At 55.0% G+C, this 17,824-nt stretch overlaps 1 protein-coding gene across 1 annotated transcript; it reads left to right on the forward strand.

Moving 5' to 3' along the window:
• Positions 1–1,365: 1,365 nt before the first annotated feature.
• LOC119097884 (vacuolar fusion protein MON1 homolog A) lies at positions 1,366–15,981 on the forward strand (the record flags this gene model as incomplete). Its single annotated transcript, XM_037220830.1, has 9 exons — positions 1,366–1,616; positions 1,954–2,147; positions 4,519–4,716; positions 5,102–5,345; positions 5,853–6,028; positions 8,627–8,747; positions 12,733–12,808; positions 15,299–15,504; positions 15,962–15,981. Coding segments are annotated over exons 3-9 (1,001 nt in total), but the record flags the coding sequence as incomplete, so codon positions are not given.
• Between the last annotated feature and the right edge of the window lie 1,843 nt (positions 15,982–17,824).

The raw sequence follows: 17,824 nt of genomic DNA on the forward strand, positions 1-17,824 counted from the left end.
ACCTCGAGCTCCAAGGTTTGTATAAATAAGTATCATGAATATAAAGATAAATTAATAGTACTAATGGGCCAATCCTGAGCTATGGGAGGAGAGCAACTGCACTTAGCCCCAAGCCAGGAAGGCAATAAATGCACAAATATTCTCATTTTGGTATCCAAGTGACCAAATATTATCATGCTGTGACTTTTAACTAGTTCTCCAGAGTGTGAATGTATATAAAGAGCTATACACATTGGCCCTGCTAACAGTCTCAGCTCAACAAGTGCATCTAACTGTATTGCCTAGTGTAAGTTTTGATAAGTAAGTCAGACATGATTGATTACACTCTGATTGGGCTGCACATATGCACTCAACTCTTAGCATGATCACACAACATGACAAAACTTGCAGCTATAGGTAGTGCATCCCATGGCCACAGGCACACACAGTGAATTAGTTTGGTTATTTGTCACTGATGGGCTCACAATATAAGTTTGGTATTTGCCAAATCCAGAAAACTTCACAAAATGTTGATTGTATATGTACATGTTTTGTTCTCCAAACTGAAGCAGCTTTACAAAATGAACCTCAGAATGCTTAAATGTACATGATATTTGGTGATTGATGCAAAAGGTCAACACTCATTAATAAAAAAGTTGCAAAGGAATTCAATGACATCCAGTTTGATAAGTGCCAGTCATTTGGCATTTGTTGCAGCTGGTTAATTTCCAAGTGAGGTGGTCAATGATTTTTCCATAATATGCAACAGTTGTTCATTTTAAGATGCTAGAGGCTGCTAAACCCAGGGCCATCAGCCAGTTGCCTTTATCTGCCTCAGTTCTTATGCAAAGGCCATTACATATCATATATCACTGCTGTCAATCATATCCTGGCCATGAGTGTAAGTTTAGCTGAGAGATTAAATGCCAGGTCAGTTCTTAAAAAGGTTTTGTATCTCTGAGGTACAATGCTCCTTCCACATGCCCCCCCCCCCCCCCTCCTACTCCTCTTTCTGCACACCACCTTTCAAACACTGCCAGTATTCCTCCTCACACTGCCCAAGCATTGACCTGGCAGCACTGCCTGGAAAGTGCCCACATGCCACGAGCCTTGCCGTGGCTGGGGCGACCGCGACCCCGGCTGAGCTTCACCCCCGTCCGGCAGTCCCCACATCCCAGGCGCCTCGCCGTGGCTGGGGTGACCGCGACCCCGGCTGGGCTTCACCCCCGTCCGGCAGTCCCCACATCCCAGGCGCCTCACCGTGGCTGGGGCGACCGCGACCCCGGCTGGGCTTCACCCCCGTCCGGCAGTCCCCACATCCCAGGCGCCTCGCCGTGGCTGGGGTGACCGCGACCCCGACTGAGCCTCGCCCCCGTCCGGCAGCGGGCGTCGGTGGCGGCGCCGGCGACGATGGCGTCCGACGGCTGCGAGCAGCGCTACATGACGTGCCCCGAGTATGGCGACCGCGTGCCGATCGCCGAGGACGTGTCGCGCAGCCTCGAGCCGGGCGCCTTCCTCGACTCGATGCTGGTGACGGCCGATCAGGACGAGTACTGCGCCCTGCTCGCCGCCGACCCGTGCACGGCGCGCGCCAACTCCGACCGCTGCTGGAGAGCGGCCGCTCAGGCGACTCCGAGGTGCGTGACCGCTGCTTGCTCGTGCGGGGCCGTCCGTACGGCTGAGGAACCACTGCCAGCTCGGTGGTTGGCGTTATATGGTGTAGTGTGTTTGGTTTCTAGGCTAATCTTATTATTTTTTGCCATTTTTGGTCCTGTCCCGAGGTCTTGTAAGTTAGGGGTAGCTGCCATCTGTTATGATACGTACCAGGCCAACAGGGTCACAGCGCGGTCCTATCAGTGTCCTGATGGCCAAACTGTACTGTTTGGATGACAATGAAACATCACATTATTGCAGGTGTGCCACCTATAGCGTGGCGCCAACAGTGTGTCGGCTAATACTAGGGGCATTTGCCAGGAGCTGGATGGTCGACTGAACCTGAACGGGCTCCAGCTGGAGACGGCCTCGGTTCAGTCCAGCGTAACCGAGTCCGACGAGAGCACTGATCTGGAGAAGCTCCGGACCGAGGACATCACATCCACACCAGAGTGGAGAAACCAGCAGAAACACATCTTTGTGCTCAGTGAATCTGGGAAACCCATTTTCTCAAGGTACGACGCGAGGCACTTTCTTATTCTTTGTCATGTCGTGTTAAGGCAAAAGGTGTGGACAAATTTTGTGTCCTCTATTGTCAATTTGCATCGGTTTTGTACACCTTTGGGCATTACATTGGCTTGCACATCATGGAAAACCACATGCAAAATCTATCCACTTCTTGTAACTGTAGGAAGTACCATCATAAATTGTTATGCGCGAAACATGTGTAAGTAAACAGAAAATATAGCTGTATGCAAGGTTATAAAAAGGCTTAGTTGACAGATAGGAGTACATGTTGTGACAACTGCCAAGCTGTAGTTTATTCAGGAAGTAGTACACTGTCGAATCAGACACTGATTCTGCAACACATGCAAAGGGCTCATTAGCAGGAAGCTAGCCATACACAGCATGCAGGCTTGGGAGCTTGCTTAAAGGACATGCAGCATGCGGCAACGAGAGCGTCCACGACCGCGTGCACCAAGCAACCACCACGCAAGCCAATACTGCATGGACAACCATGGCACATGCACAATCACCAAAGCATGCACATGGAACCCATCACAGTATTTATGTCATATAAATGGTGAACACTCATCAGCATACCTTGCTCCCTTCTTTTGGGCAAAAGGTGTTTCCTTTGGCCTTTTCCTTTGTTTTATAGTAAGGGTATTAATGTTTGGGTCACCATTTGTGCTGGCACTCAGGCATTCTGTGCGAGCGTAATGATCTGCCTTTCTTTCGACAGATACGGCAGTGAGGAATAACTGGTGATTCTGTGCTTTCCTCTGGAGGACATGACAATGAGCAGCCTCTGGAGACTTATGCTCCCCTCAGTCAGAGGCAGATGGTTCAACATATATGGCAGTGAAGAGCAGCTGGTGACGTCGTGCTTCCCTCCAACAGACATGGCAGTGGGGAGCAGCTAGTGCTCTCCTCTGATGGGCACGGCAGCGAGGAGAAGCTGTTCACGCCGTGCTTCCCTCCAACAGACACAGCAGTGAGAAGCAGCTGGTGATGCTGAGATTCCCTCCGACAGACACTGCAGTGAGAAGCAGCTGTGACGCTGTGCTCCCCTCCAACAGACACGGCAGTGAGGAGCAGCTGGTGACGCTGTGCTCCCCTCCAACAGACACAGCAGTGAGGAGCAGCTGGTGACACTGTGCTTCCCTCCAACAGACACGGCAGTGAGGAGCAGCTGGTGACGCTGTGCTTCCCTCGAACAGACACGGCAGTGAGGAGCAGCTGGTGATGCTGTGCTTCCCTCCAACCATAGCGTGACGAGAAGTTGTGACGTCGTGCTCACCTCCAACAGACATGGCCGTGGGGAGCAGCTGGTGCTCTCCTCTGATAGGCACGGGCAGCGAGGAGAAGCTGTTCACGCCGTGCTCCCCTCCAGCAGGCACGGCAGTGAGGAGCAGCTGATAACGCTGTGCTCTCCCTCCAACAGACACGGCAGTGAGGAGCAGCTGGTGACCGGCTGTGCTTCCCTCCACAGACACTGCAGTGAGAAGCAGCTGGTGACGCTGTGCTCCCCTCCAACAGACACTGCAAGCGAGGAGCAGCAGGTGACGCTGTACTTCTCTCCAACAGACATGGCAGTGAGGAGCAGCTGGTGACGCTGTGCTTCCCTCCAACGGACACTGCTGTGAGAAGGCAGCTTGTGTGACGCTGTGCTCCCCTCCAACAGCATGGCAGGCGAGGAGCAGCAGGTGACGCTGTGCTTCTCTCCAACAGACACGGCAGTGAGGAGGCAGCTGGTGACGCTGTGCTTCCCTCCAACAGACACGGCAGTGAGGAGCAGCTGGTGATGCTGTGCTTCCCCTCCAACCATAGCGTGACGAGAAGTTGGTGACCGTCGTGCTCACCTCCAACAGACATGGCAGTGGGGAGCAGCTGGTGCTCTCCTCTGATAGGCCACGACAGCGAGGAGAAGCTGTTCACGCCGTGCTTCCCTCCAGCAGACACAGCAAGTGAGAAGCAGCTGGTGATGCTGTGCTTCCCTCCAACAGACACTGCAGTGAGAAGCAGCTGGTGACGCTGTGCTCCCCTCCAACAGACACTGCAGTGAGGAGCAACTGATAACGCTGTGTTCCCCTCCAACAGACGCTGCAGTGAGAAGCAACTGATAACGCCGTACTCCCCTCCAACAGACACGGCAGTGGGGAGCAGCTGGTGACGTGGTGCTTCCCTCCACAGACACGGCAGTGAGGAGGCAGCTGATGACGCTGTGCTCCCCTCCAACAGACACGGCAGTTAGGAGCAACTGGTGACGCTGTGCTCCCCTCCAACAGACACTGCACTGAGGGGCATCTGATAACGCTGTGCTCCCCTCCAACAGACACTGCAGTGAGGAGCAGCTGGTGACGCTGTGCTCCCCTCCAACAGACACGGCAGTGAGGAGCAGCTGGTGACGCTGTCAGGCGTGATGCAGGCGCTCGTCTCGTTCGTCCAGGACGCGGGTGACTCATTGCGCGCGCTGCGCACCGGCGACCGCACGATTGTCTTCCTCAGCCGGCCGCCACTCATACTCGTGGCCGTGTCGCGCGGCCCGGAGAACGTGGCCCAGCTCACCGTACAGCTGTCGTGAGTAATGCAGCGCTGTCGGGCGCTCGTTCATGCCTCGGCTGTCCAGCACTTGGGAGTGCTGCGCCGTGTTGGTCGTCTCAAACGTTTGGTGGTTGTTGTGGGCGTCATGCGGTCTGGGTGTTGCGTCAAGGTAGGTGAGTTCTGTGCTGACTTCAGTGTCGAGCTGTTCCCAACTGGCTGCGCAGCTTCCGTGAGTATTGCTGGTGTCCGGGTGTCGTGGGTGCCACGCTGTCGAATTTCCGCCGCCGTCCTTTGTCAAGCGAGATGGCGCTGCACTCGTCAAGTTGACACGTGAACGCTGACTTTTGGGGGTCATACCGCCGCACGGCTCTTGCCGAGGCGTTAGACAAGCCCTCATCTCCGCTCCGCCGGCGCGTTTCAGACACATGTACTGCCAGATCCTGTCGGTGGTGACCCAGTCGCAGCTGACGAGGATAAGCGAGCAGCGGCGCAACTTTGACTTCCGCAAGCTGGTGTCTGGCGCCGAGCGCTTCTTGGACCAGCTGATCGAGGCGGTGGACGCGCGCGCCGTCTACCTGCTGCACGCGGTGCAGTGCCTCCGGCTGGAGCCCGGCCCGCGCGACGCAGTCATCACCGCCATACAGAGCGTCTGCGCCAAGATCAAGGTGTGACGGTGGGCACCGCACGACACCGTTCGCCGTCACACCCATATAACGTCCTCCGGTATTTTGTCGATGCGTGTAACTGGTGTTGTCCTTCATGTTGGGGTATCTCATGCTGTTTGTCGCGATAACTGGATAAGTTTTACACATTGGACGGCATTCAAATGGGGAACCCGATTGGAGATAGAAAGTTCTGAGCAGTATCTGTACCAAGGTCCCGTGACAACAAGATCGCTGTGATGCTGCGCGTGCCACCTGTGCTCCTGGGGCGGTGGCCGGAGCGGGCCGGCCAGAACGTGAACACACAGCAGCGGGTCCTAGTCCACCGGGGCTGTGATGTGATGGCAGACTCACCACCCCTCCCGCTGTTGGTGAGATCTTCTGGCCCCCGTTGTGAGACTGTTCCCACGGTCCGGGCGCGGGCATCCGCCACCTGTACGCTGCTTCGGGAGCCGGCGTCGGGCTGCGCCCTCGATGCACTGACGGTTGGGCGGTGCTCGCACTCGCCAGGATCTGGTGTTCGCGCTCCTCATCTCGGGCGACCGCCTGATCGGCCTGGTGCGCATCCGTTCCCACTACCTCCATCCCACCGACTACCACATCGTCTGCAATATCGTCTCATCCACCGAGTCGTTCAGGACGGTCGAGGGGTGGATCCCCATCTGTCTGCCCAAGTTTGACTCCAGGTGAGCGGCAGGGACTGGTCTCGAGCGGATGCTGCGCAGTGCAGGCGGGACCGCGTTGTCGGTGTTGCGAGTGACTTTGTGTGGGATTTAGGGCGGGTGGAAGTCATGTCTCCCGGGCTTATTGACGAACCGGCATACGAAGTACAGCAAACTGTACTCCAGGAATGGGTACCCACTCTTCCAATGTAGATCCTTTGGCATCTGGGTTACTTTTTGCTCCGCGTGGTCACGAATTTTAAAATGTACTGGGTGTTTTATTCGTACGAAACACGGCAACTTCATGTGGCAGACCTACGCCATTATCACTGTTGTGTTTCCAAGGTTTGACTGTTTATTATCATTATTTCACATGGGAATAGTGGACGCCGTGACCCACAGACCGTTAAATTATACTGCTGTTTGTACTTACCCATGCTATATCAATGACGTCTAGTACATGGTCACATCGCTGTGCGTAATTTAACTAAATGAACCTGCAGATGCGTTCACATCAAAGCTGGTTTGAAAACGGGCTTCAGGCAGATTGATACAACAGTAGGATTATCTTAGGCACGGGTGGTCTGACGACTTTCCCCAGATGTAGCTGTGAACTCTATTCTGAATGCGCAACCTTTGTTCGATAAGCTCCCAGTAGGTGGCAGTGACTTCCGCTCGTATCCGTGATAAGACGCATGTGCTGCGACATGCTGGAGAACCGTTCCATCGAGACGCAGTAACGCGGACCCGGCTCATGTCAAATCTGACCATCATCTGATGGCGCATATCTCTGCTGCGTCCACTGGCGTCTCGACACGTCGCCCACGCAGTTATGACACGAACAGCGCACCGTCGCGCCACTCCCCGCGCGCGCCGGCGCGGATTGGCCGCTGTCTGTGGCCTGGCGAACAGCGGGCCGAAGGGCGGCGTGACAGGCTGCGAGCGCGGGCCGCCGAGCGTCGGCCGCGTCGGGATGCAGATGGGCCTGCTCGGGCGGCGGTGCCGTTGACCCTCGAGCCGGGCGGTGCGTCCGCTCGGGCCTTACTCGGGCCGGCGGCCGCCGCGGGCGCACGCCCATCGCGTGTCCAGCGCGGCGATTGCGTAAGCCGCTGCGGTGGTATGCCGAGGCGTGTGAGCCCGGCCGCTGCCGCCCCGGCAACCGGGCGATCGTGGCGATGGTGTGACCATGAACGGAGCGGGTGCTCTTGTGTTGGAATAACAGGAAGTCAGCCCGTCCCTTGTAAAGACTTCGCTCTCCATTCAGCAGGGAAATGCTGTTAGGAGTGGGAGCTCGCCACGTTCGCCGGCCTGAAGATTGGTGGTATACATGGAATGACTCCTTCGAATATTAACATACCCATCTTGTTTTTATGACGTGTTCGAAGAGAAACACGCTCTCATAAAGTGCCGCAGTCCAAAGATCGAAAGGTCGACACGAACAGCAGAACATGAGGGACTTAGGTTTCAGCTGTATCGATGCAGGTGGCCGTAACTGGCAACTCATCGCAAACTTCGCTGGAAGGACACGCGCTTTTGTTTGCACATTCTTGTGCGTCTCGCGTACTTACCATTTGACAAGATGACATGTAGTTACATTGCCTGCCGACATGCTCAACACTCTGCTATGAAGAGCGTGCTGATGTAGCTATAATGCTGCGGCGACATAACCGTTTTTTTATTTCTAATGTGAAAAAGCGCCAGTTTGTTTGTATAATGGCCCTGGCAGCCAACGTGCCTTAAAACTCAATACTACGTGTGGATTAATCGTACTACTTTGTTTAATGGCGCCTTTTGCATACATTCTGCATGATGTCACCTTTTGTGAAATCATTTAGCTATTCGGGTGTCTTTATTCGTAAAAATCCCCTTCTGGCCGTGAACCACCTCTAGAGCGGAGGACTGTTTGTTACCCGCACCTGAGAACCTTCACTGCCCCCCCCCCCCCCTCCGGCTGAGACCTGAGACCCCCGTCACCTGCCCTCGAGGCCTCTGAATGCCTGTTACGTGTCCCCGAAGCCGCTGAATGTCTCACGTGTCCCCGAGGCCGCTGGCTGTATGTCACCTGCCCCGAGGCCGTTGACTGCCTGTCACCTACCCCGAGGCCGCTGAGTGTCTGTCACGTGCTCCCGAGGCCGCTGGCTCTGTCATCTGTTCCTAGGCCTCTGGCAGGTGTGCCCGAGACCGCTGACTGTATGTCACCTGCCCCGAGGCCGTTGACTGTGTGTCACCTACCCCGAGGCCGCTGAGTGTCTGTCACGTGCTCCCGAGGCCGCTAGCTCTGTCATCTGTTCCTAGGCCGCTGACTGGCAGGTGTGCCCGAGGCCGCTGACTGTATGTCACCTGCCCCTGAGACCGCTGACTGTCCGTCACTGGCCCCGAAGCCGCTGAGTGACTGCCACCTCCCCTGAGACTTGCAACCATCTGTCACCTTTCGAGCTGCCGCCTTCTAGTAAATGCACCGGTCTCCCTCCCGATGAACGCTACCTCTGCAGCGCGTAACGCTTATCTGTCGTCGCTGACGATAGCGTTACGAGCGCACTCCCGCCCTCTGCCACCACGCCCAGTGTGCTCTCCCTCACACAACCGCGGCGCACATGAGACGTGTGTTTGCGTCTGTTTCAGCGGGTTTATGTACGCGTACGTGTGTTACATATCGGACGACTGCCCGGCCTGCCTGGTACTGCTGACCGCCGACCGTGAGAGCTTTCACGCCCTCTCGCGGGCCAAGACGAAAATAGCCGAGGTCAGTGGCCCGGCGGCGGCCGGCGCGCTCAAGGTCGCCGGTGACTTGTTGATTGCCTTTCAAAAGGAGGCGCTGCTGACGCTGGCATGGCCTTCTGCGGGCTGATACGAGCTGGACATCGGTCGTGTGTGTGTCGTGCTGTTGTTGGCGCACGAGATCGCGGCGACCGGTCCGCTCCCGGTTCGACAGGGTTTCAGGCCCTGAAGGGTACCGACAGCACTGTCACGGCGCACACTTGTTGATTGACAGGAAGCCCATGGCTTACCGCATATCGCACGCAAGCGCAGGTGCGTTCTTACGCACAAGCGCGCGCCGAGGCGAATGACCTCGCGCTAGCAGGATTTCAGCAGCACGCCCCCTGCGCGCCCCAACGCTCGCAGCCGTTATGACACGACGCAGCGGGTAGAAGAAGGAGGTTTTTGGGTGGACGCAAAGTTAACATATCGCGGACGGGAGTCCAAGCACCAAACCATCGTCCGTCTGTTACGCGCTGCCGACTGTTTGCCGAAATTTTTGAAAGAAGTCGTCCGCGTACTCGGGAGGGAAAGGATGGGATGCGCTGGTGGTGGGGTGGGAGATTTGCAATGTCGCGTGCTTAGGGAATCTAAACGACGTTTTACTGCTTTAGTCCCATAACAGGGTAACAGTGCCTGTACCTGTAGCGTCAGGCGTGTACGTGTATCTGTAATACGTTACTCTTCACATGACGCCGCCCAGTTACGACCGATTTTCTGTTTACGTAGGCGTTCTGGTGGCGGTCTTGTGCCTCTTATTTGTCTTACATGAATACTGACCGTGGCCGCTCAGGGGCGTCTGACATCTGCTCTGGATGATCGCCCCGGCTCGACCCAAACTGTCAGAACGGTCAGTGGCCTTTGTTCGCCGCCACTACTGAACACAAGAGTACGCCTCGAGGGGGGGGGGGGGGGACTGGCGCGCACCGGTCATGGGGCACGCTGAGTAGACAAACCACTCACAAGATGTGTTTCGTCGTGATTGATGTGCCGCTGCTGAACGTCATGAGCACCTGCTGTAACAAAAAACAAGAACAAAAAACTCCAGGTCCTTGGAGACGCCTCACTGTCCATCCTGTCCACAAAGCCTGTCTTTGTTCACACCTTGCAGGATCCAGACCCATCCCTCGGTCTCCGTCACGGCCAAAGCTGCCGAGCGGATCGCCCTGCGCCAACTCCATGTGTGTTTCTCTTGGAGCAGTCTTCCTGCTCATGCTCAGACCGGTTTTATGCCTTGTCGGTCGGCTGAGACGGTGCTGCCTGAACACCGCTTCCGCCCGAGGCGGCGCTGCGTGATCGCCGCTTCCTACCGCATTCTGTTATCGACTGATGGGACGGGAGCGCAATCTGCTGTTCATTTGACGTTAGTGAATATCGTCATGCAAGTGATTGGCTGAAGCTTTTGACAAAATTGCGGTTGCGTGGAGCTCGCGCGGAATGATTCCGCTCTTGCCTCGCTAACCGTGCCCAGGGCGTCTCCACCGCGAGGTCCTCGTACGCTGCAAAACAACGCCGGAGCTTTTCAGGGATCTGCCCTGGGGCCCATTCCTCTGGTTCGTTTTCGCCGACGACCTGCGCCGCTCTGCGCCTGAGGCCCACGCCATTCAGTACGCCGATGACACGCAGATTTTGGTGCTCGGCGGGGAAGATGCGTGTGCCCTGTCTGCCCAATTGAGGGCTGCCTCTCCTCACTGGGCATGTGGCTTACTGTAAACTCTGAAAGTGAATGCAGAGCCGAAATTGGATGGTGTTTGGCAGGCACCACAATGCTTCTCCAATCCGAATTCACTTTTGTGCAGGGTACTACTTGTCCCGATTTCACGGCATTGGGGTCGTTTTTGACCGATTACTGTTGCGGGGCGCTCGCATGGCTCACTTTGCACGTGGTTGCCCCAGACTTATGGTCGGACACAGCCGCTCACGGTATTACCTTTCTCAAAATGCAGTAATGCAGTACACAACCTGCTTCTCTTACACGTAGGATAGTACATTTCATTGCCTGGGACGGCTCTGTCGAAAACCCTACGCACATTCCGAAGGTCGGTAACTTCAGCACGAGGGGCAAACCTGGCAAACCCGTATTCGATCTCGTATCGAACGTCGTGAGAGAATTGAGCTGACTTGCCTCTAGCTGAGCATCGCCGCGTCATTTCTGTTCATAACTCTGGCGAGAATCTTCGTTTCTTGCTCGTTTCTACAGACAGGATGCCACCGGCGCCCCAGGTGCGCGCGGCGGGACGGGTTGTCGCACCTTCCGAACATCTGTGCCATAGCTGGCAGGCGCCAGTCTGCGTACTGCTCCCCTCTTCTACACAACAGACAGCCCCTTGAGACCGAAACTTGACTCAATTAAAATGACTTCAAGGCGTAAAAGGACTTCAAGCGTGACAACATGACACAGCTAGTGTTCTGGCCGATATAAGTGGCATCATGCGACGGCGTGGGTCCCCCACACCCAGCAACAGGCGTCAGCAGCACAGCTGGTGTTCTGGCCGATATAAGTGGCATCATGCGACGGCGTGGGTCCCCCACACCCAGCAACAGGCGTCAGCAGCACAGCTAGTGTTCTGGCCGATATAAGCGGCATCATGCGACGGCGTGGGTCCCCCACACCAGCAACAGGCGTCAGCAGCACAGCTAGTGTTCTGGCCGATATAAGCGGCATCATGCGACGGCGTGGGTCCCCCCACACCCATCAACAGGCGTCAGCAGACGCTGATCCCCAAGCCGCGGTTGGTAATTCCTCGCGGTGCAGGCGGAGCTTCCGCCTCAGCAATGTCGTCGTTCTGGCCGAGCCTTTCGGTATTAGTTTGAACCGGTTTGGCCCTGCTGGGTCATAATCCTCGTTTTTGTGGGAGGTGGGACCAATGACCGTGTTTTTGTGCCCGTGGTGCCCCACTTTCGATGTAGCTTCCGGGAATTCTTCGTTTGTTGTCGCATTTGGATTAGTAGGAGGCTTACATCACTGCTCGCCTAGCATCAGCCGTTAGTGCGGTAGTAATATAAACTATGACTTGGGAATAAAAGACGTTTGGTCCGTCATGCCTTTTCCACCAACAGCACACGAACAACCACAGCTGGACTGTTACCTGCATAGCAACCGATTAGAAACGTTTCCTTATATTGCATTGTCCTTTGGAGGCACGTAGCAGAAGTGGACTCGGTGGACAGAGAGGAAATAATGCTGATTATCTCTAGAACCCAGCGAACTTTACCAAATTTCCGCAAAATCACTCAAAATCTCGTCCACACATCTTGTATCAGGGGGGGGGGGGAGAAAACAGAACCCTGGGCCCTCCACTTGGTTTCGTCCCTTGCCCTTTGGTACCTGCGTTGGCATCTGGAAACTTTTGAGCGTGTGGGCGGGGATGTTTTCTGTGGCCTTGGTGTATTTCGTAACCCCGACTGTTTTGGTCTGGCCGCACGCGACGTCTCGTTCGGTCTGGTTTGGCCCCCTCCGGTGTCGCGTTATGCGCGGCCAGGCTGCGCCCGACGCCTCGTTTTATTTGATCTGGCCATACAGCACTCAGTCGGGCCCCACCCGGTCCTCGCACGCCTCCGATCACCGCGTGGGCGGGGCTTGGAGAGCGCTCGTGCCGGCTGGGGTGCCGGTGCTGCTCGGGAGGCAGGGTCGGCCTCGGCGGGGTCGGCCCCATAACAGCTCTCGATGCTGTGGGACTTGTAGCGTGGCATGGCAAGGAACTGATCGCAGCGTTTAAACGTATCTTAACGGACTATGACGGAAGCCTGCTTTATGGTGATATGTTTTCCCTGAACAATTTTGTAAAGACCTTCGGTTCGTATGTTTTCCCTGCACAGTTCGGTAAAGACCTTCGGTTCGTAACGTGACCAGCACGAGTGGCCTGCGTCGGGGGGCAAAATCAGGCAGACGGTGGACTGAGCGAACGCCCCCCCCCCCCCCCAATTGTATAGTCATGGTCATTAATCTGCGCACTTTGACTGCCCCTCAGAAAATGCAGCAGTGCGGTGCCGCGCAACAGATAGCTATCTCCATAGCTAGCGGCGACTACTCCGTCCAAGAGACAGGTATGATCTCACGTAATGCCATTTTTCACCACGAACGAGCTGCCTGCGTGGTTCGTCTGGCACTGCGCTGTTTCTTCTGTGCACAGGTCTGGGTGCTGACGGCTATTCGAGTCCCCATCGTACTGCGCGTCGCATGACATTCATGGACGAGACCTCTCACTCTGCACATGCTCAAGGCTCGTCCCTTGACCTAGTCGCTTGGACCGATCCATCTTGTACCTCGGGGCCGGCCACCAGCCTCGGCCCGCGCTGCACCGATGCCCTGCTGCATGGTCTTGACGTGACGCACTGTCCTGCATGTGTCGCGTTGTTATCTGTGATCGCCGTCCTTTATGGGTTCTGAATGAGCGATGCTGTGATTGTGTTGTGGTAGCAGGGTTCGAGGCAAACCAGAATTTAAATGAGACAGTGCAATAGCCTTATTCATCGTAGAAAAAAAACAGGGGAACGGAGAGATAGATGCGTTGGTATGTCGGCGACATGCCCTTATGGAAACGAATGGCAGTTGTAAATTCAAGGTGGCCCACCGATGGTCGTACTCAATTTTTCTTCTCTTTTTTTGTTGAAACAGCGAGCTACAGTTTTACAGGTCACCAACATTCAGGGGATTTGTTCGGTGCATTAGCCAGGAACATTATTCACATATATAAGACAGCAGTATTAGCCATATTCCCCGGAGAAAAACCGGGAGAATGGGGATATAGTTGGGTTGATATTTCAGCAATATACCTTTATCGAAACAATAGCAGAAGCTATTGTTTCTGTAAAGCTTCTGCTATTGTTGCAATAAAGGCATGTACCCGAAACATCAACCCAACTATATCTCCGTTCACCTGTTTCTGCGAGGAATAAGGCTAATACTACTGTCGAAGCATTCAGGGGATAAAAAAGAGTCATTGCCAGCTATTACTGCGATACAGTGCGTATCTAAGAATTGGAATACGCAAAAAAATATGTGAACATGCAAGTTCATTCAAGTAAACAGGCATCACGCACCACGCTTCATTCAAATATGCAAGCGATTTCAAGTAAACATGCATCGTGCATCACGCGTTAGGCATCACTAATGCATGTAAACTGTTTAAAGTTAGCACGCATCACACATCAAGGCACTTTTAATCGGTCATAATGAGCCTTATACGCTAAGGTCTGGTCGCCGACTTTTGTAATAACAAATTCATCTTATTGTGTTGTCTAGATGGTCTTGTGCTCTGTAGACGACTTTTGAGTTCTAAAGAGGCATAGAGTCCATGCCTATCTGGATATCAGCCTGATAGTGTTTTGCCAAAAAAGGTTTTCGAAAGAGGCATTCCCGGTTTTGTTTTTAGCGTTTCACAGGTAGTCATTATTTCTCAAACGAAGGGGGTGCATGGTCTCCCCGACATAGACTATGTCCCTCTCATGTTTTTCGCATAGTTTCCACTTAATTTGGTACGCCACCTTTTTGCGTGCAAACCCCTTGAAACTCAGGCTTGTATAAATGACATCTGTTGCCACCCGGGCACTTAGGCTTTGAAATGGAAGTTTTGGCCAAGGCCTGTTTAACTGGAATCGTTTGCAGGTATGATTGATGCATGATACGTGATGCATGTTTTCTTGAAATCGCTTGCATGTTTGAATGAAGCGTGATGCGTGATGCCTGCTTACTTGAATTCGTTTGCATGTACACGTATTTTTCGCGTGCATTCTAATTCTTAGTTAGATATGCACTGTACCGTAGCAATGGCTGGCAATTGCTCCTTGTTTAATCCCCTGAATGCTACTGACCTGCAAAAACTTGTGGCTCTCTGTTAAAAAAGAACATGAAATCGAGTAGGATCATCGGCAGGCAATCCATATTTATTTCTGTTATTCGCTGCGAGAAGGGCATGTTGCCGAGATATCAACGCATCTATACCTCTGTTTTCTGTTTTCTGCATCTATATTCTTCTGTTTTTTTACGATGAATAAGGCTATTACTACTGCGTTATCTATATGCATGATGTTCCTCGCAAGTGCACCTAACAATTTACAGAATTTAAATGTAACAATTCTCTCTTAGGAATGTGACGAAGTGCGATATAAATATTTGCTATCACCCTTAAAGATCATTTTGTGGCTGTATGGGTGCCATTGAGGCTAGGGATCGTGCGCAACGCCGGTTGTCGAGCGAACACTCAGTGTGGGAGGCTGAGGGCTCCCAGTCCCTGCCAACAGTCACGGGCCGCGTCATCGATCTCTGTGGCGCGGCCTCGCGTCGTCACTGTACCTCCCAGACCGGCAAGGAAGCGTCCGTGAGGATCGAGCCCACACTCGCCACTCACCACAGCCGGATCCTCCCAGCTACCTGCCTGCTGTCACGCCCGGCTGTAGGGCTGTCACGCGCCGGTTGTCGCGTTCTGTTTCATGTCACGTCACCCTGCTTCACATGCTCGCCATTGTCGCACGCGCGGCCACAGCGAATTCCCCGCAGTGCCGTCGGCGCGCTGACGAGCCGCCTCCTCGCCGCAGGCGTGCTGGACATGCGCCACTTCATGTACAAGTGCAAGTCGACAGCGCAGAGCACGTGTCCGGCGCCGAGCGCCGTGTACGCGTCGGCGGCCGGCCGCCGCCGACTGTACGCGCTCTATCACATCGTGCACGGCCGCATCCACGCGGCGGCGCGGCCGCTCAAGACGTACTACTTCGCCGGCAGCCGAGAGGTGGTGGTCGGATGGGTGAGTGAGGGGCGGCGCCCCGGCTGGAAGTAGCCCTTGCGCCAGGGCTTTCTCGTGCTGAATCCGTGAACCTGGTTCGTGGCTGAAGTAAGTAAGTGCTGTCCTGCTTTTGAAAGCATCTGGATAGTTAGGACCACTGGAAAAATGCTGTTTTATACGCGTAAGTACCGAAAAAGTGCTATCTTCTGATTTGTACGGGTACTGTTTGCCAACCTTTTGTCCTCATGCCGCATTATGTCTGTAGTGTTTTGTTGTAATATGGGCGCTGTGGATGGCTTTGCACGGTAGTGGTGCCATCACTACGACAATGTCCTGGGCCGTAGCTTTACTGACATAGTGGGTCGGAGCAATAAGTTCAAGAGTGCCGATAGTTTCATTGTTCTGCATTCGTGTAGAATTAAAAGACAACATTTTCTGAAATGCAGCAGCTGAGCGGACCGTCTGTGCCCGCCCACAGGTGAGCCCCGGCTTTGAACTGTACAGCCGTGTTCGAGCCACACGTCACGCAACAGACGTCCATCTCCGAGATGAACCGGCTGCTGCGCTGGATCAAAGACCACGAGCGACAAATCTTCATTCTCGGCTCGCCCGTCTTCTAGGGCGGCCGGCCGAGACCGTTAGGGAACCGCCGGAGTGGCAGGACGGAATCGCTGAGTGGTCAACACGGAACGGCCGGAGTGGATGGAGGGAACCGCTGGAGTGGCCGGGCGGAACTGCCGGAGTGGCGGGACGGAATCGCTGGAGTGGGGTCCACACGGAACGGCCGGAGTGGATGGAGGGAACCGCTGGAGTGGCTGGGCGGAACTGCCGGTGTGGCTGGACGGACCTTCAGAGTGCCCGGGTGAAACCGTCGGAGTGGCTAGGCGGAACCGCTGGAGTGGCTGGACGGAACCGCGGTAGTGGCTGGACAGAACCGCGGGAGTGGCCGGGCGGAACCGCCGGAGTGGCGCTGGACGGAACCGTCAGAGTGATCGGGTGAACCGTCGAAGTGGCTAGGCGGAACCGCTAGAGTGGCTGGACGGAACCGCGGCAGTGGCTGGGCGGGACGGTCATATTGGCCGGGTGAAACCGTCGAAGTGGCTAGGCGGAACCGCCGGAGTGGCTGGGCCTGAGCCGTCACGACGTCGGTTCGGCCCGTTGTGCGGTGTAGGCCCGGACCCGCTGAGTCCGCTGTATGGCTATTGCCGGTGTTTCCTGTGCTGCAGTGGCGCTCCGGTCTGCGTCACCGATGGAACCCTCCGATGCAGTGTGGGGCCAGCGGCCGGGCTGGTGCGCGCGCCGGTGACCGGGCGGGGGGGCGCCTCTGCCGATGATGTGCAGGAGCGCCCCCGCCGACTCTAAGCATTCGCTGAGACTGTGATCAAGCCACGCCGGGCCGATAGGTGTTTGTTGTTATGGCAGCAAGTCATTCAGGGAGAGTGGAATGCGGAAGAATGAGAGGGAGAGGGAAAACGCGAGAGTAAGAGTAAGATCGAGTGAATACGCGAGCGAGGTAGTGAATGGCGTGACTGAGAGTTAGATTGAGTGAATACGGTTGGAAGGCAATGAATGGTGCCAACTTTCCGCGTGCCATCGTGCTTGAGTGAACGAGGGAGGCAATAAGGAAGGCTAGTTTTGTCACCTGGGGGATATGAGTGGTAGGGGCAATGGAGAACGATTCAGTGAGAGAGAGGAGACGGTGTAATATTAATGAAGCAGGTCAGGACTAGATATGGATGGAGATATGAGATGCCTGGTTGCAGAGCGTCCCTGCAGACTCTATTCCTGCCCTCGTGTTTTATCGAGCTGAACAAACTGCGTGCTAGTGCGAAGGGGCGTTGCATTCCAGTGACTATTCGCCGTGTGTTTATCGGAGCGATGCCGTCGTTACAACTGTCATGTCAGTCATGCTTTGCAGTGCATATATTTAACATATTATTCGCATGATGGTGTATAGAGCATAGCGATTGAGGACACGGCGACAACGACGAATTGAGTTTTGGCACGGGATGAGTGTGATCACCGGGATCAGTGCTGAGGTTACGGGGCAAAAACGTCATCCACATTCCCTAATCTCTTCTCGGCATCATACAAAACGCTGAAAGGCGACTAGAAGAAAGTGTATCTTCAAGGCACAAGACACGTTACACATCTTCTGACCGTAGGTATCAGGTACTCCTTGAGAAACCGGGCCGGACTCTTGGGTGAGTGTGAACCCGATCACCCCGACTCTGGACCTTACTGCACACCAGTGCTCAGGCCGCGTTCAGGGATGCGTCGCTCCCGTTGGCTTGAAAGGTCGCCCACGCTGCGTAACATTCGTGTTCGTGCGGTGCTGGAT

Source organism: Pollicipes pollicipes, unplaced genomic scaffold, assembly GCF_011947565.3.
Source record: "Pollicipes pollicipes isolate AB1234 unplaced genomic scaffold, Ppol_2.1 Scaffold_4643;HRSCAF=5467_pilon_pilon_pilon, whole genome shotgun sequence".
In the NCBI taxonomy this organism is placed as follows: domain Eukaryota; kingdom Metazoa; phylum Arthropoda; class Thecostraca; order Pollicipedomorpha; family Pollicipedidae; genus Pollicipes; species Pollicipes pollicipes.